Genomic DNA, 27,039 nt, shown 5'->3' with positions numbered 1-27,039 from the left:
TTTTTTTTTTTTTTTTTTGGTTTGTTTTTGGGGGAGGATGAGTTTTTGATTTTTGATTATCTAGTCCTTTTGGAAGGAGGTTTTTTTGTTGTAGTAGTGAAGCTTTTTTGTGTGTGGGTGGGGGAGATACTGGGGTTGGATTGTAGGGACAACGAGGAGGAGAGTGCCAGGGGCAGAAGAAAGAGAGACTTTTTTTTTGCTGCCTTGTTGGCTTTTGTGTTTTCTCTTCAGATTTTATCTGATCCTGTTTGATGTCCTTGACAATGTATAACCCCTGCTTTGGTTGGAAGGTGCAGCCTGAAGGAGTTGGTAAATAAGGGGGCCATTAGTGATAGGGATTCCTTTGGTAGTCAGGAATCCTCTCTTTTGCCAGATGGCAGCATGGAAATGAAAGATGTGATAGGCATATTTGGAGTTTGTATAAATGTTGACTTGTTTGCCTTTGGAAAGGGTTAGGGCTCTGGTGAGAGCTGTAAGTTCTGCATTTTGGGAGGAGGTTCCTGAAGGTAGTGGTTTAGCCTCAATTACATGGTTTAAGGTAACTACTGCATACCCAGTTTTTGGAGAGCCGGGAGCTCCGGAAGAGGAGCCATCTATGAAGAGTTGGTCATCTGGGTTAGTGAGCGGCTCGGGGGAGATGTTAGGGAAGTGTGGCTGCAGGTGATCCAAAATGTCAGTGCAAGAATGAGTAGCAGGGGAAGAGGATATGGGGAGTAGGGATACTGGGTTGAGGGGGGCACTTTTGGTGAAGCTGAATTCGGGATTTTCGATAAAGAGGGCATGGAGTGACTGAATTCGGGAAGGAAAGAGGGAGCTTAATGCCTGGGAGGAGAGGAGATCCTGTAAGTTGTGAGAGCTGTGGACGGTGATACTGTGGCTGAATGTCAGTTTTTTTACTTTACAGAGCTAAAATGGTCACTGCTGCTAATGCTCTAAGACAGGTTGGCCATGCTTTGACAATGTTGATTATTTAGAGAGTTATGCCACAGGGGCAAAGGAAGGGGGACTTCCCTTTTGTTGCCCTAGGACCCCGAGAGCTATTCCTTGGTTTTCGGCAGTACAGAGAACAAAGAGTTGGGAGATGTGGGTTAAGGACAGGGCAGGTACAGTGACGAGAGTGGTTTGGAGTCTACAGAAACTGGGAAGTATGTTGTGTGTGGGGTTTAGGGGTTCATTGAGAGGGCCTTTGGCTGCTTCATAGAGCGGCCAAGCCAGGAAGGCAAAGTTGGGAATCTATATTCTAAAGAAACCTGCCAGTCCTAAGAAAGAGAGAATTTCATTTTTTGAGGAAGGCGGAGGCAAGCTATTTATTAAGATTGCTTGTGCTGGGGTCATGGCTCTGGCCCTGGGGGAGAGTTGGACTCCTGAGTATGTTACTGTTCGGGTAGATAGTTGGACTTTGGAGGGGGAGACCCTATATCCTTTGCTAGCAAGAAAGTTTAGGAGGGTGATGGCGTGAATTTGGGAGTGCTCTAGGGAGGGGTTGGCGAGAAGGAGATCGTCGACATATTGGAGGAGGCAGCTGGGGGAGAGGTCTAAGGAGGTGAGGTCTTGGGCTAGAGGTTGTCCAAAGAAGTGAGGGCTGCCCCTGAAGCCTTGGGAGAGGACAGTCCATGTGAGTTGCCTTGACTGAAGAGTGTCAGGGTCAGTCCAGGTGAAGGTGAAGAGGTCTTGGGAATTAGGGTGTAAGGGAATGGTAAAGAAAGCATCCTTTAGGTTGATTGCCGTATAGTGGGTGACGTTGGAGGGAATGAGGGAGAGAAGTATATAGGGGTTAGGGACCACAGAATGAATAGGGAGGACAACCCTGATTGATGGCTCAGAGTCCTGAATGAGTCAATATGAGCGGTCAGATTTTCTAACGGGGAGGTTGGAGGTGTTATTTGGAGAGTGTGTTGGTCTAAGAAGACAGCGTGAGCAGAGCTTGTTTATGATGAATTGTAAGCCTTTTTGGTGTTAGAGAAATAGGGGTACTGGGCAATGTTGGGAAATTTAGAGGGGTCTTTTAACTGGATTTTGATGGGGTCCTGGTGAGCAGCTATGGAAGGGCTGGTGGTGTTTCACACTACTGGGTTAACGAGAGAGGTGGGTAGTGGGTGCTGAGGAGGGGGGGTCAGGGGCCAGACTAGCAGAGAGGAGCAGGAGGGACTCTGGTTGAGGGGGGCAGGAAAAGGTGATAGAAGCTTTGAATTTGGCTAAAATGTTTCAGCCTAGGATGGGGTTGGGGCAATGAAGCATGATAAGGAAGGAGTGTGAAGAAAAATAGTATTAGATAGGGAACAAGTAAGGGATTCAGTAGCGTGTGGATGTGAGACGAGACCTGGGAAGGGTAAGTGGGTACTAAAAATTTAGATAAAGCTGAGTAGGTGACCCCGCTATCGATTAAAAAAGAGATCGGCTTACCTGCTATTAGCAGAGTTACCCTGGGCTCCGATGCAGTAATGGCAGATGGGACCAGGCCAAGGAGCCATGGTAGGGTGAGCGATTTTTCACTCCTTGCCTTGCCAGGGTTTTGAGGAGTTGGTTTGTTAGCCTGGTTGTTAAGAGGACAATCAGACTTCCAGTGGTTTCTTGGCAGGCTGGGCAAGGAATTTTTGGTGTTGTTGAGTTGGGACGTGCCTGCACCCAGTGGCCTTCTTTGCTGCATTTAAAACAGGCCCCAGAAGGGATACTGCTATCGGGTATTTTATGCCCTTGGGTGCTGTTGCCAGATTGGCGAATAGCCGTGACTAGTAGCTGGCATTTGGCATGATCTCGTTGGGCTTTATTTTTTCTTGTTCATCCCTATGATTAAAGACTTTGAAAGCCAGTTGAGAAGGTCTTGTTGTGGGATTTGAGGGCTGTCTTCAACCTTTTTAAGTTTGCACCATATGTCAGGAGCAGACTGAGAGATGAAATGGGTATTAAGAACAACAGTTTTTTCCGGGGAGGTGGGGTCAACACTGGTGTATTTTTGGAGGGCCACTGTAAGGTGAGAAAGAAATTCAGTGGAGTTTTCATCGACTCTTTGAGAGATTTCTTTGAGCTTTTCAAAATTTACAGCCTTACGGGCTGCTTTGTTAAGGCCTGCGATGAGGCAAGTACTCATATGGTTACGAGATGCCCGGCCGGGGTCTGTGGGTTGGTACTCACAAGGGGGCTCCTTGGAAGGGAATATTTTATTTCAAAACTACAAGACTTTTAGATTGAAAAGCAAAGAACCACAGTATATTCAGAAGTCTAAATATAAGGTTAAAGATTACAGGCATGAGTCATGCCTCTAATCCTAGCACTTTGGGAGGTCAAGGCAGGAGGATCACTTGAGCCCAGGATTTCAAGACCAGCCTGGGCAACATAGTGAGACCCTGTCTCTACAAAAACAAAAACAAACAGACAAAAAATACTAATAGCCAGGTGTGGTGGCACATGCCTGTAGTCCCAGTTACTCAGGGGACTAAGGTGGAAGATTCACCTGAGACTGGGAGGCCAAGACTTCAGTGAGCTGTAATCATGCCACTGCACTCCAGCCTGGGCAAAAGAGTAAGACTGTTGTCTCAAAAAAATAGAAAATTTACACTCATCAGAAAGAAATTATAGAAGAGAACATCTAAGACTAAAAATTTGGAAGTATATAGTTATAGAAGTATACTATAAATTACTTTATTAAAAGGATGTGGTAAATGATAAATTAGTGCAAATCTCAGAACTGATGGAAAGGCATCATGTAAGTGTGAGGAGAGATTCTGCTTAGCTGCTAGTGATACAATTAAAGTAAAAAGATAATATTTGAAAATTCAGAAAGAGGACTATTATCCTGGGCCTCATTTTTTGTTTGTTTTGTTTTGTTTTTTAACTTACTTTATTTTCAACTTTTATTTTAGATTCAAAGGGTACATGTGCAGGTTTGATACAAAAGTATATTGCATGATGCTGAGGTTTGGGTTTCTGTTGATCACTTCACCCCGGTAGTGAGCATAGTACCCAATAGATGTTTTTCAACCCTTGCCTCCCTTCCCCCACTGTATTCCCCAGTGTCTATTTTTCCCACCTTTATGTTCATGCGTACCAATGTTTAACTCCCACTTATAAGTGAGAACATGCAGTATTTCGTTATCTATTTTGGCATTTCACTTAGAATAGTGGCTGGTCCTCATTTTGACCAATGGAGAGAAACTGCTTGCTTGCATGTTTGCCTTGTTTTTACCTCCTTTCTGTCCTTTAAAGGCCATCAGGTACACAGAGTTAAGTGAATCGTCTTATTCCTCAGTTCATGCATGGTATCCTATCCTCACTGGTATGCATGGGTTTTGTTTTATTATTTTCCATCTTATTCACCCATTCCTAATCTCAGTCATCTCCTCCATAGTTATGTTTATGTATATCCTTCCAGATTTCTGCCCTCACTTCAACAATGTAATCTTTGACCCTTGACTCTTCTCTATGTCTGTATCCAATCTATTAGCATGTCCTGTCAACTGTATCTTCAGAATGTATCCAGATACCACTTGCAACCTTCACCTCTACATGCTAGCCTACACTACCCACGTTTCTTGCCACAGCTGTTGGGATAGCCTCCTAATTGGTCTTGCTCTTTGCTCTTTGGTCCTTGCTCCTTGTTGGCCCCTATTTTTCTTCAAAATAGCCCTAGTGAGTTTTTCAACATAGAATTTTCCATCCAGTAGAATTTTCTGCAGTGATGGAAATTTTCTGTATCTCTGCTGTGTGATGTAGCAGCCACTAGCCACATGCAGCAAATGAATACGTGAAATGTGACTAGTAAGACCAAGGCACTGAATTTTAATTTTATTTTTCTTTAGTTAATTTAAGTAGCCATATATAATTAGTGGCTATCTTGTTAGGCAGTCCAGTTTTACAGTATACATCAGCTCTTATCACTACTCTGGATCAAACTCTCCAGTGATTCCCCAACTCTTTCAGGATAATAAATCCACGACCCTACAAGGCCTTACCTAATCTGATTGCTAGCTGTCTCTCTGATCTCACTGGATCTCACTGAGGTTGGAGAAAAGGTAAAGGGAATATCAAGAATGTTTTCCAGGATTCTGATATTAGACTTAGGATAGTCCAGTCTACTGAAGTAAGTAAACATAATCATCTGTCCGATAATATTTATTGAAAGCTTTTTCCAAATCTCAGCACCTATGAACTTGAGCAACTGCTCTAAGCCTAGCGTTATGCTAAGTTCTAGATCATTGTAGTGAACAAAGCAGATGTTAACCTTGCCATTGTGTGGCTTACAGTCTAATAAGAAAGCACATAATTTTTTTAAAACAAACAAACAAATATATATGTAGTTAAATATAAAGAAAGAACATTTTCCATGGGGGAAGCTAAGTGGGCAGAGATAGCAGTGGGTATACCTTGAGTTGTGTTCACTGAAAGTCTTTCTAAGTGGAAACATTTTAGCTGAGACCCAACTAAGAAGAAGGTAATCATGCAATGGGCACTGGGCCAAGAAGTATTATTGTCAGAAGGAGCAGCAGATGTGCTAATAAAGGAAGGAGCTTGGTATTTTCAAGAATTTAAAAGGCCACTGTGGCTGAAATCATGTGAGCGATGGAAAGAGCTATGTGGAGGTGAGTTCAGGTGGGTCATATTACTCTCTCAGGAATTTTTTTTTTATGGGGGCAAAGAAAGATCAATAACTGGAAGGGATTGGGGGTGAAATAAGATTTTTTTTGCTCTGTTTTATTTAAATGTCAATGCAAAAAAATTAATAAAGAGGGAATGGATGAAGATGTAGAAAAGAAAGCAGCAGTTTCTGAAGATATGTACTGATGACTTCTCTTTACTTGTGAAATAATGGTCATAGTTGTCCACTAGGGAATGGTTAGTTACCTCTTGGGAGTTTGGGTTAAATTGAGAAACTTTAAAATGGTTATTTCATAGACTGGAAGAATACACTGACTACATAAATCTCAAGTGGTTGTGGTGGTGCCAGTCTATCAGATTGTGTGACTTTCTTGCTTCTGTGCTAAGATTCCTGGGTATAAGCAGGGTTGAAATTTTGCAAGGTGGAGTGAGTAGGACAAAGAACAAAGAAGTTTAAGTGATTAAAAAGAGTGAACAAAATGTTGTATCATGAGCTTTAGACTGAAGAAAAGCAACTGAAGACACATGCTGTTGATATATATATATAGAGAGAGAGAGAAAGAGAAGTGGCAGTACTCTGGTAGTGGATTTACCAATCTTAGTAGTGGAGGTAAATGAACAAAGCAAGCTACTAAGGTAAGTAATATTGGATGAGAATAAGTTGTTTGAATTCGGACTGTAAGCCACGTGCAGAGTCTTCAATTAACAGTGAGGAAAATGTCCAGGAGCTTGATAAAGACAGCAACTTAAAAGGAGAATGGCTGGGGATTAGCAATATATAAAAGAAGCATGGATTTGTTTGTTAGTTTCGTTTTCCTAGGAAGTGGAGGAGGAGGAGTGATTTGAAAGTGATGTTAGAAAACAAAGAGAATACCAACCAAATGTCCCAAAGATTGAGGAAAAGATTCTAAGCTGCAGCTTTATTTGGTTAGGCTCAAGTGTCTACCAGCTTTCAAGGGAAATTCCATCGTGCTTTGGAGGGTGATGGGCACTGTGGCTTTTATTAAGGTCTAAGGCTAATGGTAGCTGTTAAAACTGCAGCAATAGCTGTAGAGAGGTGGCTCTGCAGAAGATTTTTCTGTATAAGAGATCAGGGGTGGTTACTGGGCTTTGCATCCAAGATATAATGGAGTGAAAAAGCAGATTATAGAAATAGGACAAATAGCACAATCCTATTTACATAAAATTTTGTATAGCTTATCCCAAATTCTTTTCTAACACTAATTCAGGAGATGTTAATTTAGCTTCCAAAAACCTAGTGATATGCAGGCAAATAAGCTCATGAAAGACTGCAAACTAAATCCCTTTCCTAGATTATCTAAGAGATTCACAGTATACATTAGATTTGAAAGGCTGTGAGGGAAATGCCAAACATTTTTTAAATACATAGTAATAATAATCCTCTTTACATTTGTTTATTGATAAAATACTCTTCTTTTTAGAATCAAAACATTTTATCAGCATACTTCTTAACATCTGCAATCGTTTTTTTCAGTAAGAAATGAAAGGACTGGTATAGAGAGATGTCTTACAGGATATTCACCAAACTGTTAACAATATTTGACTCTGGGTAGTGGATTCTGGATAAGTTTTCATTATTATTCTTTGTATGTTTTATACGTTTGAATTTTTATGATGAACAGGAGCCTTTTTTTTTTTTTGAGATGGAATCTTACTTTGTCACCTAGTGCAGTGGCGTGATCTCGGCTCACTGCAACCTCCACCTCCTGGGTTCAAGCGATTCTGCTGCATCGGCAATCTCCACCTCCTGGGTTCAAGCGATTCTCCTGCATCGGCCTCTCGAGTAGCTGGGATTACAGGCGCACACCACCACACCCAGCTAATTTTTTTTTGTATGTTTAATAGAGACGGGGTTTCACCATGTTAGCCTGGCTGGTCTCGAACTCCTGACCTGTTTGCCTTGGCTTCCCAAAGTGCTGGGATTACAGGCATGAGCCACTATACCTGGCCAGAACAAGAGTCATTTTTATAACAAGAGAAGGGATTTCAAATTATGAGCCTAATCATTTGGTAATAAAATAGTAAATTCTTACTTTATATTTCACCTCATACTGTATTTCCATAGAGTTAAAGAGATAAATATAATAAATGAAATTATTAAAATAATCGCAGAAAATATGAATGAATGTCTTAAATTCTTAGAGTTGAGAAATAGCAATGAGTATATCTCATGCTCAGATCTAAATGCCATTCTCCATTCAAAGGCACTGGGACTCTTTGGAGAAATGGTTGATGGAAGAGAAAGAAAAAGATATGCCTGGAACATCTTTTTATGTGTAGAAGTTCCTGAAGAATGATAATGGCATATCAAAAGGACACAGAAGCCAGCCAAAAGGACACAGAAGCCACTGGGCATGCTGGCCAATTTGAGCATCAAAATAAATAATGATAGTAATGGATTTAATAAAATAGGAAGATACAAGTACATACTGATATAAATAAGTAAGTGAATAAACTGAAAGTATTTTGAGGTATAAGATAACTTACATAACCAGAAAGTACCATCCCACAAATTACTTATTAACTACAAAGGGGAAAAGAATAATTTTACAGTGGAGAAAACTAGAAGAATTACCTTAATCAAGTTAACATCACCAGTAGTGGAGGTGATCAAAAGCATGTATCACCAGATAATATGTAGTGAGAACTCAGCAATATTTCTGTGATCGTTCCACCAAAAATTAATAATTTAAATCTAATCGTGAAGAAGCATCACACAAATCCAAATTGGAAGCATTCTACCAAACATCTGGACTGTAATCCTCAAAAATGTCAAGATCATGAAAGTTAAGGTAAATCTAAGGAACTTCCAGATTGAAGGAGACTAAAGAGAACAAATGACAACTGAATGCAACACGTGATTCTAAACTATTTCATTTTGTTGTATAGGATGATATTGGAACAACTGGTGAAACTTGAATGGAGTGTGAGGATTAGATGGTAGTCTTAGTTTCCTACTTTTACCAATATGCCAGATCAGATGGTTGTATTATTCTCCTCTAGAAGAATGTCCTTGTTTGTAGGAATCACATCCTAAATTATTAAGAAGTGATAAGTCATCAGGTCAGCAACTTACTCTCAGGTGGAATGGGAAAAAAAGATTTTTTATTCTGTGTTTGCAACTTTTATGTAAGTTCGAGATGGTTTCAAAATTTTAAAAATTACAAACATACATGCATATATTTCCATAAATTATGGTTATGTTTAAATGGGTAAGATAAAATTGAATACCTTACTTCAAAACAGGCAAAAGGTGAACGTTAAGAGGATGTTCTCAGAAGAAGATACAGAAATGACCAATAAATGTCACTACATCAAAAGAAACATAAACCAGAACCATAGAGATAGCACTTAGCATACAGTGGCTGGCATAGTAAAGGGTTAATGAATTTTAGCCATCATAATTGTTATTATTTCTGTTTATATGTTTGAAATTTGTCCATCTAGTCATCCCACCCAATCACCCTCCATCCTGCAACTGGAGTGTTACTGTATTATATTGACTTCATGGGGATTGATCATAACTAAGTTATTGAGAACCGATTTTTCTGTCAAGTACTATTCTTAGCATATTACATTTTTTATCTCATTTAATTCTTCAAAAATCCTATGACGTTAGCAGTATCCCCAGTTTGAAAAGAAGGAAATAGAAACAACAGATTTAGTTTATTTAAAGTTACACATGGACTAAAACTCAAGGGACCCCAGACAGTCAACTTACTCTTGAAAAAGACCAAAGTTGGAGGTTTTATACTTTCTAATTTTAGAACATGTTACATAACTACAGTAATTAAAACAGTATGGTATAAAGTAAAAATTGCATGTAAGGACAGATACACAAAGCAATAGAATAGACAGCCCAAAATAAATTTTTGCGTATATGGTCAAACAATCTTCAATGGGGTACCAAGATCACTCACAGGGACTGTTTAACAAGTGGGAAGACTAGGTATCTAATGCAAAAAATAAAAATAAAAGTGAAGATAAATCCTTGTCTTACACCATACGCAAAAATTAAAATGGATCTAAGACCTAAACATAAGATTCAAGACTATTAAAATCCTGGAAGAAAACATAGGGGAAACACTTCATAATCTTGGATTTGGCCATTATTTCTTGGATATGACACCAAAAGCACAAACAATAAAAGCAAAAATAGACAAATAGGACTACATCAAACATAAACTTTTGTGCCTCAAATGACTCAATCAACAGTGAAAAGGCAACATAAGAAATGGTAAAAAAAAAAAAAAAAAAAAAAACTGCAAATTATATTATCTGATAAGTGGCCAATATCCAGAATGAAGAACTCCTACAACTTGACAACATAAAAACAAATAACCTGACTTTATAAAATAGGCTAAGGACTTGAATGGACATTTCTCCAACAATGATATACAGAGGGCTAACAAGCATATGAATAAGTGCTCACTATCACTAATCATTAGACAATACAAGTCAAAACCACAAGATATCCCCCACATCTGTTAGGATAAAAATAAAAAATAGGAAAGGAAAAAGTAAAAAAGAACAGAAAAGATCAAGTGTTGGTTAGGATATGGAATAATTGGAACTCTTGTGCACTATTGGGACTGTAAAATGGCGTAACTGCTATGGAAAACAGCGTGGCAGTTTCTCAAAACTGTATGATCCAACAATCCCACTTCTAGGTAGATGTCCAAAAAAATGGAAAGCAGGGATTCAAAGAGATATTTGGATACCCATGTTCATAGCAGCAGCATTTGCAGTTGCCAAGAGGTGATAGTAGTCCAAATGTCCACCAACTGATGAATTGATAAACAAAATTTACCCATCTAGTGGAATGTTACTTAGCCTTAAAAATGATGGAAATATATAGTTCATATATAAACACATATGTAAAATACATATTACAACATGGATGAACCTTGACATTGTACTAAGTGAAATCAGTTATAAAAAGATAAATATGATTTTACTCATATGAGATATCTAAAGTAGTCAAATTCACAAAAACCAAAAATCGAATGGTGTTTGCCACAGGTTGAGGGAAAGAGGGAAATGAGGAATGGTTGTTTCTTGTTTCATGGATATACAGTTTCAGTTTTGCAAGGTAAAAAATTTCTGGAGATCTGTTTAACTTAGTGTTAAGTAGTGTTATACAACACATAGGTTGAATATAGTTACCATTACTGAACTATATATTCAAAAGTGGTTAAGATAGTAAATTTTATATTATATGGGTTTTTTAACCACAAGTAAAAGAAAATGGGGAAAACAGATTGGATTTATTTTATTTTTTTTTAATTTTATTATTATACTTTAAGTTCTAGGGTACATGTGCATAACGTGGCCTGTCCATCATGTAATCCCTGTGCCATGTTGGTGTGCTGCACATCAACTCGTCAGCACCCATCAATTGTCATTTATATCAGGTATAACTCCCGTTCAATCCTCCTCCCCTCCCCCTCCCATGATAGGCGGTGGTGATGTTCCCATTCCCGAGTCCCAGGTGATTCATTGTTCGTTCCCACCTATGAGTGAGAACATGCAGTGTTTGGTTATTTGTTCTGTGATAGTTTGCTAAGAATGATGGTTTCCCAGCTGCATCCATGTCAATACAAAGGATGAAAACTCATCCTTTTTTATGGTGCATAGTATTCCATGTGTATATGTGCCACATTTTCCTAATCCAGTCTGTCACTGATGGACTTTGGTTGATTTCAAGTCTTTTGTACTGTGAATAAAGTGCTGCAGTAAAACATACGTGTGCCTGTGCTTCTATAGCAGGCATGTTTTATAATCTTTTGTGGTATATACCAGTATTGGGGATGGGCCTGGGTCTATGGCTACATCTAGTTCTAGATCCTTGAGGAATTGCCATTAATCTTTTCCATAGTGGTTGAACTATTTACAAATCCCCACAACAGTGTAGTAGTGGTTCCTATTCTCACATCCCTCTCCAGCACCTGTTGTTTCTGGACTTTTTAATGATTGCCATTCTAACTGTGTGAGAATGATATTCTCATTGTGGTTTTGATTGCCATTTCTCTGAGTGGCCAGTGATGGATGAGCATTTTTTCAGTGTCTGTTGGCTGTTATGAATGTCTTCTTTTGAGAAATGTCTGTTCATATCCTTTGCCCACTTTTTGAGGGTTGTTTTTTTTCTTGTAAATTTGTTTGAGTTCTTTGTGGTTCTGGATATCAGCCTCTTTGTCAGATGAGTAGATTGCATTTAAAATCAGCATATTCTGTTAGTAGAAGATAAAACCAAACAAAGAAATACTCAAAGTAAAATGACAAATAAAATATTCCAAGCCAAAAGAAAACACCCCAAAAGCAAAACACAATGAGATACCACTTCACATCCTCTAGGATAGCTAGAATGAAAGAATCAGATAATAAAAAGTGTTGACAAGGATGTAAAGAAATCAGAACTGTCATACACAGCTGGTGAGAACATAAAATAGTACAGTCATTTGGACTGGTACACTCTGGCATTTCTCAAAAAGTTAAAGTTACCATTTGACCCAGAAATTCTACTCCTAGGTATATCCCCAAGAGGATCAAAACAAAACCTTTTTTTGTGTGCATTTATGTACAAAAACCTGTACATAAATGTTCATAACTACATTATTCATAATAGCTCACAAGTGGAAACAACGCAGTTGTTCCTCAACTGATGAGTGGATAAAATATGGTATATCCATACAATGGAATATTTATTTCACCATAAAAAGGAATGAAGTACTGATACAGGGTACAACTCAGATGAATCCTTAAAACATTATAGTAAGTGAGAGAAAGCAATTGTCTTAGTCCATTTTGTGCTGCCAGAACAGAATACCATAGACTAAGTAATGTATAAACAATAGAAATTTATTTCTCATAGTTCTGAAAGTTTGAAAGCCGAAGGTCAAGTTGCCAGCATGTTTGGTGTCGGTTAAGGACCTAGTCTCCACTTCCAACATGGTAGTTGGAACACTGCATTCTCCAGAGGGGAGGAACCCTGTTCCTCACATGGCAAAAGAATGGAAGAACCAAGAGAATGAGACAGGACTGAACTTGCTCTTTTTTACTGGCACCAATCCCACCCATGATGGTGAAGCCCTTATGGCCAAATCACCTTTCAAAGGTCCCACCACTTAATACTGTAACAATGGCAGCTAAATTTCAACATGAGTTTTAGAGGGGACCAACATTCAAAGCATAGTATCAGTCATAAAAGACAGCGTATTACATGATTTCATTTATATGAAATAATAATATGAAATATAGAGGGGCAGAAAGTACATTAATGGTTCCTTAGGGCTAGTAGAATTGGATGGAGTTGATAAAACAGGTATGAGATTACTTTTTGAAGGAATGAAAATATTCTAAAATTGTGGTAATACTTAAATAGCTGTCAATATACTAAAACCATTGAACTGTACGCTTTCAGTGGGTGAATTGTATGGTATCTGAATTCTATCTCAATAAAGTTGTTACCAAAGAAAAGAAAACAGACCAATTGAATTTAGCCATTGCAGGTCATCAGTCACCATAATGAAAACAGTTTTAATGGATGGGATGGGGGTGGTGACAGCCTACGTGGATTGGGTTTAAGTGAAAATGTAAGGAGAGGAGTGGTGACACTGAATTTTAGAAAATTTAAGGGGGTTTGATACAGAGAAATAGAGTAGTAGCTGGCAAAGGAAATGGGACAAGTGGTTGTTATATTTTTTTCAAAGGAGAGATAACAGTATGTTTGTATATTATAGGAAACAATCAATAGAAAAGGAGAAGTTAATAATGGAGGAGAGAGGAGAGAATTGTCCAAATGATATTTTTTTGTATGAGGCCCATGCACAAGTGGAGGTACTGGGTTGATATAGGAGTTTAGATAGTTCACATATGGCAGCCTGAGAGAAGACAGAGTATGTATTTGACTACACATGCTGAGAGTGTGGTGTCTTAGTCTATTCAGGCTACTATAACAAAAATATCATAAACGACAGCTTATAAATAACAGAAATGTATTTCTTATGGTTCTGGAGGCTGTAAAGTTCCAGGATAAGGGTGCCAGCATAGTCAGGTTCTGGTGAAGGCCCACTTTCTTCATAGATAGGTGTCTTCTCTTTGTAACCTCGCATGGCAGAAGAGGAACGCAGGCTACCATGGACCTCTTTTAAGAGAGTGTTAATCTCATTTATATCTCATTTATGAGTGCTCCACCCTCATGACCTAATCACCTCCCAAAGTTTTCACCTCTTTCTTTTCATTGTTTTTTTTTTTTTTAACTTTTAAATTCAGGGGTATAAGTGCAGGTTTGTTACATAGGCAAACTTGTGTCATGGGGGTTTCTTGTAGATTATGTCATTATTCAGGTATTATGCCTAGTACCCATTAGTTATTTTTCCTGATCTTCTCCCTCCTCCCACCCTTCACCTTCCAAAAGGCCCCAGTGTGTGTTGTTTTCCTCCTTGTGTTCATGTGTTCTCAAGTTCTCACCTTTTAATACTGTTGCATATTAGGGCTCAACATATAAGTGTTGCGGGGACACGAGAATTCAAACCATAGCAGGTAGAAAATGTAGTGGTAGGACACCTTCTGGCTGCTTCTGTTTTCTCAGTCAGAGGTTATAAACTGATAATGAAGATGGAGGAAGAGATATTGGAGGTTTCAACTAAAAAAGAGAAAGAGAAACTATGACATTATCGTCTAGGAGAGTGAGGATATATATAATGGGAATAGCCTTAAGGGCCTATTGAGGTTTGTGGTCATGAAATTAAAGTCATACCAGTCTGTTTCTCTGGCCATTTTTAGCTATACTGAGGCAAGTGTGGAATAGACAGAGAGTTGTGTTTAGCCAGAATAGCAGGAAGTGTGACAAAGCAAGAGAAGAGCAAGGAAGTGAAGATAAGGATTGACCATGGATCGAGATGGTTAATTAATTGAAAGAGCTTATCAAAGCAGGTGAGTGAAAGGTGTGGTAGACAATGATATAGAGATCTCAGCAGGGTCAAATGATTGTATATGGGTACTAGGTGGAAAGAAAGTAGTGGTTATGTAGAGGGGTATGCATGAAATTGAGATTATAGAGGTATGGTAGTTATTGATAATGACATGGTCCAAGAAACAACCATGGGGATGATCAACTTAAATAAAATGGAGAATAGATCATTGGAAGGGAGATCAAAAAACTGAAAGGCCAGAGTGTTAGATGAGTCATGACCCAGAGTTGGATAGATGACAGCAACAGTGAAGCATAGTAGGAGACATAGTCTAAAACCTTGTTTACATCAGTAATTAAAGGAAGTCAGAGTGATGTCAAGCTGTGTTATTTTTCATGAAGGATCATAACCCCTCTTAATAGTATCCCTGTCAGAACATGGATTGCTTAGCCCATACATGTAATTTGTGCATCCTCATAGTTGTTAGTATTTTCCTAACTGTGGCTCAGAGGTTTCTGTTGATCATTGTTGTTCTTGGTGCGCTTAATACATTCCTACACTTTGTAAGTTCTTAGTTGAACATCCATGGTGAAGATAGTCAAACTCAGTATTCTTAGATGCAAATCATCAGAGGAGAAAAATCAGTAAATGACAGCCTTCAAGGTAACAGTAATGAAATTTTTAACTTGAAAATTACTTGTGAATAGACTTCACAGTCTCTATAGTCACATGCAAATTATATGCTAATATAACTAGCTCAGCAAACTATTTTATACAATTAGTTGAGACACTTAATATTGTGCCTACTGCCTTACAAGGGTATCTCACTATTTGTCATAGATGAATGACATATATGTGTAAATAGAATTTTGGTAATACAAATCATACTTTCTCATTTATTTGCATAATAAGGTCAAAAATGCTTCATCTTCACTTTAAATTAATCCTAATTGGGAGTGATAACAGCTTCTTGTCCTAAGTATTTCTATCAAGTAGTTAAATCAATATTTAAATACACAAGAAGTTCTTATTTTTAAAAGCCCGGCAATGACTGATTTTAATGAGAAAAATCATTTTTGAACCATATGATTTCAAAGTCAGAATGGACAACATAGATTATCTAATGCAACCCTTGGCTTTACAGATGAGAAAATTTCGAGGACCAGAACAGAAAATTTAAACAATTTACCTTATACCACACATGTACATGTTGACACAGGTAGAACTAGAACCCACATCTTAAACCTACATTCCACTGTACAATACTCGTATCTAGTTTATATATTTGTAAGCATACACTTCAGAGTATTGAGTTTTCTTTATTCATCGTGTACCAAATGCTTTGTAAGTAAGGCCTTGGCAGAGGCCTCGATCAGTGCAACTAAAAGAGAAATCTCTTCCTAAAACTATGCACCTGAATGCTTCATTTGGCTATGTTGAATGAAGCCATATTCAGACCTCCTCTGGACCACATTACCACAGGCTTTTCATTGAATCTAGATCTCCATCTGGGACTTTATCTTAGCATAGCCAAAAGAGCAGGTAATTTGAGTTTTTTAAAGTTTGAGTTTTAAGTGCCATTTGTGTCTCTTTTTTTTTTTTTTTTTTTTTTTGAGACGGAGTCTTGCTCTGTTGCCCTAGCTGGAGTGCAGTGGCTGGATCTCAGCTCACTACAAGCTCCGCCTCCCAGGTTTACGCCATTCTCCTGCCTGAGCCTCCCGAGTAGCTGGAACTACAGGCGCCCACCACCGCGCCCGGCTAGTTTTTTGTATTTTTTTAGTAGAGACGGGGTTTCACCGTGTTAGCCAGGATGGTCTCGATCTCCTGACCTCGTGATCCGCCCGTCTCGGCCTCCCAAAGTGCTGGGATTACAGGCTTGAGCCACCGCGCCCTGCCTGTGTCTCTTAATTGTGGTACAGCCTTGGGCAAATTACTTAGCCTCAAAATGGTCTTAAAATCTCAACCATAAAATGGGGAGAATGACTATACTTAACCTCACAAGGTTATTCTATTCATCAAATGTGGTGACTGTGATACAAAAGTGTTTTGATTATTTACTATGTACCAGACACTTTATCAGATGATATAGTTAAAATCAGGTAGTCTTATTGAAAATCAACCTAAGAGCCTGTTATCTATGTATAGATTTTTCACTTATCAACAAGTTATCTTAATATCATGTGTATATGATCTTATTTTTGTAACTTACCTTTTCACTGATAAAATCTTGTGTCCTGTTACCCAAGGTTTTTTGTTGGTGGTGGCAGTGTTGTATATTGTTATTTACTCATATTTAAATTTTTTTATTAAACCCCTCAGTTGAAGTGACTTTTTTTCTTTTTTCTTAATTATTAAAAGATTTTTAACTGTTTCTTTGAAGACTTTTGCTAAGCATTCCTTTGTTTGTTTCCAAAACTGTAGTTTTTCTGTTATTTATCATCTACCTGTGCTTGATTTCTTTTGTAGAATACTACATCTGATTCTTTTTCTTACAACAAATGTTTTTATCTTTCTTAATGATAGTGAATGACAACACTACTTTTCACAGCAAAACCAATGCAGTTTGTTGATAGGAATTAAAATTATCTGATGCAAATGTGCTTTAGACCTCTTGAGGAAAATTAGAGATGGGGGATAGAATATTGATAAGCATGAGTTTCATTTTTTTCTATCATCTCTAAAAAATATTAAACTTTGTCATCAGAAAACAGGTTTACATTTGTGTCATTTGGCTTTCCATGGTTGTATATAATTAGTATAAAAAAATAAATTCTTGCCTGGTAAACCACATGGCTACATGGTAATATTAGCAGAAAAGCATAAATAATGCACATGGACCAATTTTACTTTTTTAACTAAAGAAAATATTAAATGTTTGATATTTTAAAGGTAAAAAGTAAAGTTCTAGTAATTGTTTTATGTTCTTTGTATAGCTAATAGTTTTAAAGGCACATTGTAGAATCTCCAAATACATCATTGTAATATAAAAGTTGTTGAAAATATAAGAAAATCAGGCAAAATAGTATACAAATTCATATAATGTGATCACAAAATGATTAGAAATGTACCACTTTTGAAGCATGTTTTAAATACTTTGATAACGTAATCTTTGTTGAATGTTTGGAAACATTAATAAAGAAGCCAGGATCTTTTTAACTGGGTTTACTTCTTGCCAACTCCTGTTTTATCAGTGCCTACACTACTAAACACACACACAAGAGTAAACATCCTCAAAAGCAAAGGATTTTAATAACAAACCAAAATTTTAAATGACAATAGAAGATATTTATTTTCAGCAAAAAGATGTGTGTGTGTGTGTGTATATATATATTACTATAAACATTGCTGGCAAAGAAACATGGAGATTAACAGTACTTAGTATTTTAGAATCAATATCATGTAAATAATTTCAGTTTTAAATGATTTAATCCCATATATTCAAAATTAATATTCACAATTGATATACCTAAATCTATTGATTGATTCCATTTTATTTGTTATCAAATAGTTTATTTTTCTAGAAATCTAATTAGAGGAATTTATTTTGTTATAAAATTTTAAGCATTGTTGATGATTGAACTGTTTTATGTCAGGGTTAAATAAGAAATTAAGAAGTATTGGCTTCGCATCTTCCTTTTATTCTCATATCAAAGAACCCCTATTCTGTGCAATATGGTAAGAATCAACAGAGTAAAAAAATAACCTATGGAATGGGGGAAAATATTTGCAAATCATATGTCTAGTAAAAGGGTTCATATTCAAAATATTAAGGAACTCAAACAACACAATAGCATGAAAACAAATAACTCAATTTAAAAATTGGATAAGGACCAAAATAGACATTTCTCAAAAGAAGCCATACAGATGACCAATACGTATATGAAAAAGTGCTCAACATTATTCATCATCAGGGAAATGTACATTAAAACACAATGAAGTTTCACCTCACACCTGTTAGAATGACTGTTATCAAAAAGACAGAAGTGTTGGAGATGATTTGGAGAAAAAGGAACCCTTGTATACTGTTGGTGGAAATATAAATTAGAACAGCCATTGTAGAAAATAGTATAGAGGTTCCTTAAAAAATCAAAAAGAGAACCAACATATCCAACAACCCCAGTTCTGAGCATTCAGTCATTTGACACTTATGAATGGAAATATATTCTGAGAAATACGTTATTGGGCAATTTCATCATTGTGCAAACATCATAGAGCGTAGTTACACAAACCTATGTGGTACAGTCTACATACCTAGGCTCTATAGTAGTCTCTTGGGCCTAGCCTACAAACTTGTGCAGCATGTTACTGGACTGAATAGGCAATTTTAATAGAAGTATTTCTGTTTCTAAACATAGAAAAGGTTCAGTAAATAATAGTCTAAAAGATAAAAAGCGGTACACCTGTATAAGGCACTTACCAAGAATGGAGCTTACAGGACTGGAAGTTGCTCTGGGTGAGTCAGTAAAGGAGTGGTGAGTGAACGTGAAGAACTAATATACTAAGGTATACTACGGTAGACTTTATAACACTGTACACTTAGGCTGCACTAAATTTATTAAAAATATTTTCCTTTCTTCAATAAGAATTCACCTTAGCTTCTGTAACATTTTTAATTGATAAACTTTTGCATTTTAAATGAGTTTTTGACTCTTATAATAACAGCTTAAAACACACTTTGCACAATTCTACTAAAATATTGTTTCTTTATATTCTTATTTGCTATTTTTAATTTTTTTACTTGTAAAATTTTTTTGTTAAAAACTGAGACACAAGCACACACATTACTCTAGGCCTGTGTGGGGTCATGATTATCAATATCACTATCTTCTACCTCCACATCTTTTCCCACTGGAAGGTCTTCAGGGACAGTAACACACACACAGCTGTCATCTCTTGTGATAACAATTCCTACTTCTGGAATACCTCCTGAAGGTCCTGCCTGAGTCTTATAGTTAGCTTTTTTTTTTTTTCAATAAATAAAAGGAGTATACTCTAACAATAAAAAGTATAGTGTAGTAAATACATAAGCCAGTAAAATTGTCATTGATTATTGTTATGTACCATACATAATTATATGTGCTATACTTTTTAGGACAAGTTTGTTTACACCAGCATCACCATAAACATGTGAGTAATATGGCTACAACATCACTAGATGATGGGAATTTTTCAATTCTATTCTAATCTTATGGGACAATCATTGTATACGTGGTCCATCGTTGACCAAAACGTCCCTATGCAGCGCATGACTGTATATGTGAAGGAAATAAAATCAGTATGTTGAAGATATATTTACACTCCCATATTTACTGTACCATTATTCACAATAATCAACATATGGAATCAACATAAGTGTTCATCAAGGGATAAATGAATAAAGAAAATGTGGTGTACACACACACAATGGACTTTTAGCCTTCAAACAGAAATCTTGTCATTTGTGACAACATGGATGAAACAGAAAGACATTATGGTGAATGAAATAAGCCCAACACAGAAAGATGAATATTGCATGATCCCCTATTATTACTATATGAAATAATAATGGTTTGGGGTAGAATTATTATTAGTGGATTAAAATGCATTGGCTATATTTTTTATCCACTCTTCTATAACCCATAGTGACATTCATCAGATGATTGGCTGGAATTCATTTCATAATCTGAAAGCTTACAGATTTTACCCCTTGTGCAAAGCAAATTGATCCAGATTAGGATTGAATCTACTGCATTCAGACAACAGCACTGTGTTCTGAAAGGTTGATCTGGCTGGGACAAATGTGTGTTAAGATATGAAATAGTCATAAAATTGCCCTTACAGAATATTATTTTTACACACATTTCCACGCTCGTGAAAAAAAAAATCTATGTAATCTACAGCACTTTCACTGAAAATGGAGAAATAACTGTATGAGAAATAGCCAAACTACCAAATTCTTCATTATCTGGAGCTGTATTTGTTTTGTACACAAGAGCATTTTTTTGTTTGTTTTGTTTTTGCAAGATAGACACTTTTGGGTTTATTGTGGCTGTTCAATTTACATGTTTACAGAGATGTACAGATATTTTTCCTGAACCACCTACCATTGATTTTGCACACTAAGCAGTCTGCTATATTGCCTAACATTTTATATTCTTTACTGCTGCATTCATGCTTCAAATTAGATTTCATTCTTTCTTTAGGATATTTCTTCTGCCTATGTGATTGTTTGCTTAGGATCACAGTAAAGCAAATACTTGTGTAATTTTAAGGTCACCCACAGCTTTTGCAGCATTAGGCACTTCAATGTCTATGGAATTGCTATGTTCATGACATTATCATGACATTAATGTTCAGTCATCGCACACAGATTGTCCGTTATGCAGAATCTTAACTTCAGATAATGTAAAGCAGATTTTCCTCCTGCTTACTAAAGATTCTTTGAGATATTTCATAGCATTTGTAAAATATTTTAAAACAATAACATTAATGCTAGTATTTATATGGGAAATAAATTTGGTTTTCTTCTTAAATTCATCCATTTATTGCCTTCTTTTAACAAAGGAAGTGAAGATTATACTCACTTTTTTTCATGTGTCTTAAAAAATCAACTTTTAGAATTGCTATTATTTTAGAAGTTCTTAGAAAATTAACTTTGATGGAAGATGGAAGCTCAGGTGATCAGGACATTGATTCAGGTGTACTTGGCCTAGCAGTCCATTAACTATGTGTTAATTATGTATGATTACTCCTGAAAATCTATATGGCTTCATCTTTTAGGTTGCTTCATTAAATCATTAATTTTCTTGGAGGTAACTAAGCCTGACATAATTAAGTCATCTTAGTCTCCACAGGGTTTTATCTCCCCATGATGTCAGGAACACTGAGCAAGTTATTATAAGGCATTGTAACTTATTCCTTGTATGTATTGACTTTATATTTTAGGATTATATAGTACTATTTTGACATTCTTAAGTAATCTAATAAATGTATGCCTTTTAATTATTTACTTAATCTTTTAGCATAGATTTTGTACTTCCTGTCTAATAACCCATTTATGTATTTGAACCACTTCTTTTACCAACAGTTCTTTGACCCCTGGCTACATAAAGCTGCTTCAGTTTATCCAGAACATCATTTATGAGGAAGGATTTGATGGATCCAATCCTCAGGTATTAAATAGCTTCAAAGTCTTTTATAATTATTTATATAATGCTGTTTTCAAATTCTTTAGGGGTGGCACCCCAGAAGTTTTAGAATAATAAACAGTGAACAAGCTGTTTTCAAGCACAGTACATGTAAATAAGCAGAGCACAAGCAGCTTTAGTTTGACTGTTACTGTGTATTTAGAGTTTCAGCTAAGTTCTCAGTGGAGGCACATAAGACATACACATGCTTTATCAACATCATTTTTAAATATGCATTTGTATCATTTCCGATTAAGTGGCTGCATTTTGAGAATTACTTTTAAATCTGCAAGGTTTGTACTTTTCTATTTAAATTGTTCCTGTTTCTGTCATTCGGCCTTAATTTCAAATTACCTTATGAGTCAGAATTATCTTAGGATTTTATTATATTATGCTTTGTTTTATTGAATTAAAAAATATGTTTTTATTTGCCATATTAAGTATCTTATAACGACGATTTCTCTGTAGCTCTAATTTTTAAAACTTCCTCCAAATTTCCACTAATAAAGATGTTCTGGTTAGTTTAACTTAAACAAAATGTGAAAGATTTTATTTCTACATATCATGCCTTTCAGAATTCTTCCACAGTGATTTTAATTGCTTTTGCTGCTAAATGATTTGCATTACATTTGTATTATTTTAGCAGAAGTATTTCTAAAGCACCATTATTTTATTGAAGACAGAGAAGCTGAAAGTCTTATTTTTGGCATTATCAGCTACATTTGTGCTTAATTCATGGATTGTTAAATATTCTTGTAAACTTTATTATTATATTTAACAGTTTTTCCATGGCAAAATAAATTATTTTTCAGTTTGTTTTGATTGCCAGTTTAATTGCAGGTTGAAAATACTTATGTGTGTATGATAAAGTACAGACATTTATTTATAGGTGGCTTTTCATGTATGTCATAATTTTTGTGACAGCCTTTAGTATTTAATACAATTTTATTTTGCTCAGTGTTGCTCCATTTTTGGCCCTACCTAATATTTGTGGGTACTGTGTCTTTCCTTTGGTGCCAGTGCTTGTCTGGAGAGGTAAATTGGTCCCTGACAGACACCTCTCCCTACTTGCTGTGGTAACTATGGAAACAGGCATGTCATAACAGTTCCTGTGGTACAGTTGCAGAGCTGCTGCTCCTGCAGGATGATGACACATCTTCTGAGAGTAAGAAATTTTATAGAATCCCAAAAGCAAAGGTAATAGCAAAAGGAATACACACACACAGAGAGAGATACATCTTAAAAATCCTTACTAAGTAAACTAGTATAGGAATAGAATAAAACATTTGTTCTCTTAGTTGTTTATTCAACTACGAAAACACCACTATTTTCAAGAAACAATTTTTTTTTTCCCCACAAAAATTGATAGACAACAAACTGGAGCTGGTTTGGCTTTCTGAACCAGAGATTCTATAATTACTGACTTTTATGAAGATTAAACAGCGTTCAGGTAGACATTCATATGGTGAATACCAAAACTGTTTTTAAATTAAAATATACCAATACATTATTATAGAATTATACTTACAATTTTATTGCAACTAAAATATAATGAATTTTCTTCTTTAAATTAATTGTAGTGTTTGCTAAATTACTTGTTAGTCTGTGTATCTGTCTCAGAAACTTTAGATGAGTTCTAGAAGCCACAGAAATACACCTACAAGGCACTACTTCAAAACATATTATTCCTAAGTCAAGAATAATGTTCTGACATTGAACTAAATCTTATGTTTTAAAAGAAAAGTTTTATCTTTTTTAAACATGTTTTCAAATAAACTGAACTAATTTGAGACAACATATAGAAATACAGAATATTGTATACTACCTTATAATTAGCCTTGGTAGTAAGTAAAGTAATGTAGCTAATCTATAAAATAATTAGAGTGCAGACATTTACAAACTGTGCCCATAATTTCATTTAAGTTGTTATTTTAAATATCTTAGAAATATATGATAAAATGAAATTTGACATGGATTTTACGTAGAATACCAGATTAAATATTTTGGATATTCTCATAGGAATAAAACTATTTATTGTACAGCTGACAAGGTTCATTTTTTTAAATCTTATGCCACACAGTATGCCCCATTATTATATGGCATAGCAAAGGAATTGTATATCCTAAAGGACACAAGAGATTTATAATTCAGCCTTTGTTTTTGCAATTACCATTATATTTTTAAAAATATAAATGAAGTATTATGCTCAATTATATTCTGTTGTGCTGGGTACCAACCTCACTTAAATATCTTATCCCTCATTCATTTTTTGGCTTAATATTTTCATTCACTTGATATACATATATCAGTGTATCTGTCAGAGTCATTAAACCTCTGTAGTTCTCCTAATTTCATGCCTAACAGCATTTTTGTTGTAAACTTTTATCTGGTACTTTTTAATACAATAATAGGTAATGAGACAGTGGTTTAAAATACTGTTGATCTTTAGTTTCTGAAATGTTGACAGAGAAAATGATATTATCTTGCTCTCCTTTTACCTTCATGTTTCATTCTAATATCTAGATTTTTTTTTTGTATGTTTCTCTCCCTTTTTCTAGAATGCTCTTTCTGTTGGGAATCTAACTTGTTTGTTATCATGAGATAACAAATTTAGAGATAGCAAAATGAACTTTACATTCTTGCCATTTTACTTAAATTCTGAGGTTTTAAATAATAAAGAAAAAAGAATAACCCATCATATTTTACAGATATCTTACACTAATTCACCAGAAATGTATTTATACTTCTAACCTAAGCCCTGGTACATCTCATTACTTCATATCATTCAAGTAATACAGAAATAAAAAGAAAACAATTTTTGTGGACCATTGAGGATGATAACATAGGGTGTCTTAGCTGGTTGTCTATCATAAGTTTAACACAATCATTTAAAATATTGAACCAGCTGCCTACGTAGTGCGATCATATTTTAGGTCCTTAGAGTCAGGAAGTTTTTTTCTAATATGCTTATTCTAAAATCCTTTTTTTTGTAATTTCATTCTTATAGTCTTATCCAGGCCATTATATCCCTTCAATTGTATTGAATCATAGAGCAACAATGTTATCTTCTCTCCTTTTAATTATTTTTTTTTTTAATGGAATCTCACTCCGTCACCCGGGCTGGAGTACAGTGATGCAATCTCAGCTCCCTGCAACCTCCGCCTCCCAGGTTCAAGCAATTCTCCTGCCTTTAGCCTCCCAAATAGCTGGGAATAGAGGTGTACACCACCACACCTGACTAATGTTTGTATTTTTAGTAGAGACAGGGTTTCATTATGTTGGCCAGACTGGTCTCAAATTCTTGACGTTAGGTGATCTGCCCTCCTCAGCCTCCCAATGTGTTCGGATTACAGGTGTGAGCCACAGCGCCTGGCCTCTCCTTTTAATTTTAAAATGAAAAAAACTGGCTGGATGCAGTGTCTAACACCTGTAAGCCAAATACTTTGGGAGGCTGAGGCAGGAGGATTGCTTTAGTCTAGGAGTTCAAGGTCAGCCTAGGCAACATAGCAAGACCCTGTCTCTACAAAAGAAAATAAAAGAAAAATTAGCTAGATCTGGTGGCACATGCCCCTAGTCCCAGCTACTCTGGAGGCGGTAGTGGGAAGATCACTTGAGCCCAGGAGTTCGAGACTACCCTGAGCTATAGTAAGGCCACTGCACTGTATCTGGGTAACAGAGAAAGACACTGTCTCAAAAAAAAAAGAAAAGAAAGAGAAAATGAAGTCCTAAGTAATGTGTGTGTCTTGTCCGGAATCATCCATCTACTTAGTTGCACAGTCCTGACTGTAATTCTCTCTTATTCATTTAGTAGCTTATGTTCCTTTAGGCTTTCGTCTTCTAACATTTCAATGTTTTATTCATTTTTCTTACTTTCCATGATCAGTAAATTCTGCTTGAAAAAGGAATACACAAATTCAGTTTCATTTGTAATATCAGGGAAATAGATATATTGTGTTGGACTAGTTGATTAATAAATTTTATCAGGGTATTTTATAGCAATAGCAAGTGATACATTTTAGGAATTTGTTTCATCAGAAATCACATATAAAGCAGCACGCATTCCAAATTATGTTAAAGTCATGAAAAGTTAGAGCCATCTTACTTTTCCCATCAATTCTAATAATGAATTTTCAATTATTTGCACATGCCAGGTTTTGTTAATGTGTTCTTCTTTTGATCAGAAATTTTGCTGAATTTTTAAGGAAAGTATTTACTAAACATTTACTTAGTTAGAATAACCCAAACAATAGAATTTATTATAAACACATCTGTTGTTAAACGTTTAATCACAGTGATTTATTCACAGTTTCATTAATAGTTTTTAAATGTTCTTTTCCCAAGAAGTATAGTCACTTATTGTGACCTTAATGTCGGTAGGCTCAAATTCTAAATGTTCACCTGCTAAATTTTATGAAAAGTGTTGAACTTAAATTATTATTTTAAGAGCAGCTTCAAGAAGAAAAACCAGAGGCAAATGTAAAATATAAAACCAAAAAGTCAAGTATCTTTAAAGTTTTTTTCAAAGAAAAGATCAGGCAGTAGGTAGGATAAAATTAAATGAGCAATATTGTACAATTTATAGTTTACTGAAAGACAGAATTTTCTAATACTGACAAGGGGTTTGCAAGCATTCTAGTTAAGATTTCATTATTATCTGTTTTATTAAATATTTTAAGTGCATTAAAATACTTAATGCACTTAAACAACTCTAAATTCTTAGAGTTGTGGCTGTTAAAATTTAGATACAATTTAAAGCTTAAGGCATATGATACTGTTCAGATTTTTCAAAAGTTAAAAAAAGTTATTGTTTATAATCTTGTAATCAAAACAGTTTCATTTATATTGCTTTATGTTCTAATAGTACATAAAAAATTTTAACACATCTATTGACATTATCTCCCTGATGTTATAAATAAAGACAAGAATTTTTGCACATTAATTTTGTATCCTGAGACTTTGCTGAAGTTGCTTATCAGCTTAAGGAGATTTTGGGCTGAGACGATGGGGTTTTCTAAATATACAATCCTGTCATCTGCAAACAGGGACAATTTGACTTCTTCTTTTCCTAACTGGATACCCTTGATTTCTTTCTCTTGCCTGATTGCCCTAGCCAGAACTTCCAACACTATGTTGAATAGGAGTGGTGAGAGAGGGCATCCCTGTCTTGTGCCAGTTTTCAAAGGGAATTTTTCCAGTTTTTGCCCATTCAGTATGATATTAGCTGTGGGTTTGTCATAAATAGCTCTTATTATTTTGAGGTACGTTCCATCAATACCGAATTTATTGAGCGTTTTTAGCATGAAGGGCTGTTGAATTTTGTCAAAAGCCTTTTCTGCATCTATTGAGAC

General features: G+C 35.8%; 1 protein-coding gene across 2 annotated transcripts in view; it reads left to right on the top strand.

The window, feature by feature from the left end:
• The window catches only part of ELP4 (elongator acetyltransferase complex subunit 4), a 277,473-nt gene that overhangs the window by 92,662 nt on the left and 157,772 nt on the right, over positions 1-27,039 (top strand). For both annotated transcript variants that reach the window (XM_017885757.1, XM_017885758.1), the window contains exon 6: positions 21,592-21,676. In XM_017885757.1, coding sequence (XP_017741246.1) covers positions 21,592-21,676 — 85 coding nt within the window. The remainder of the gene's footprint in view (positions 1-21,591; positions 21,677-27,039) is intronic.

This window comes from Rhinopithecus bieti, unplaced genomic scaffold (genome assembly GCF_001698545.2).
Source record: "Rhinopithecus bieti isolate Rb0 unplaced genomic scaffold, ASM169854v2 scaffold_13558, whole genome shotgun sequence".
Classification (NCBI taxonomy): domain Eukaryota; kingdom Metazoa; phylum Chordata; class Mammalia; order Primates; family Cercopithecidae; genus Rhinopithecus; species Rhinopithecus bieti.
The sequence above is the reverse complement of the archived record's forward strand: the minus strand, read 5'-3'. Positions and strand labels throughout refer to the sequence as shown.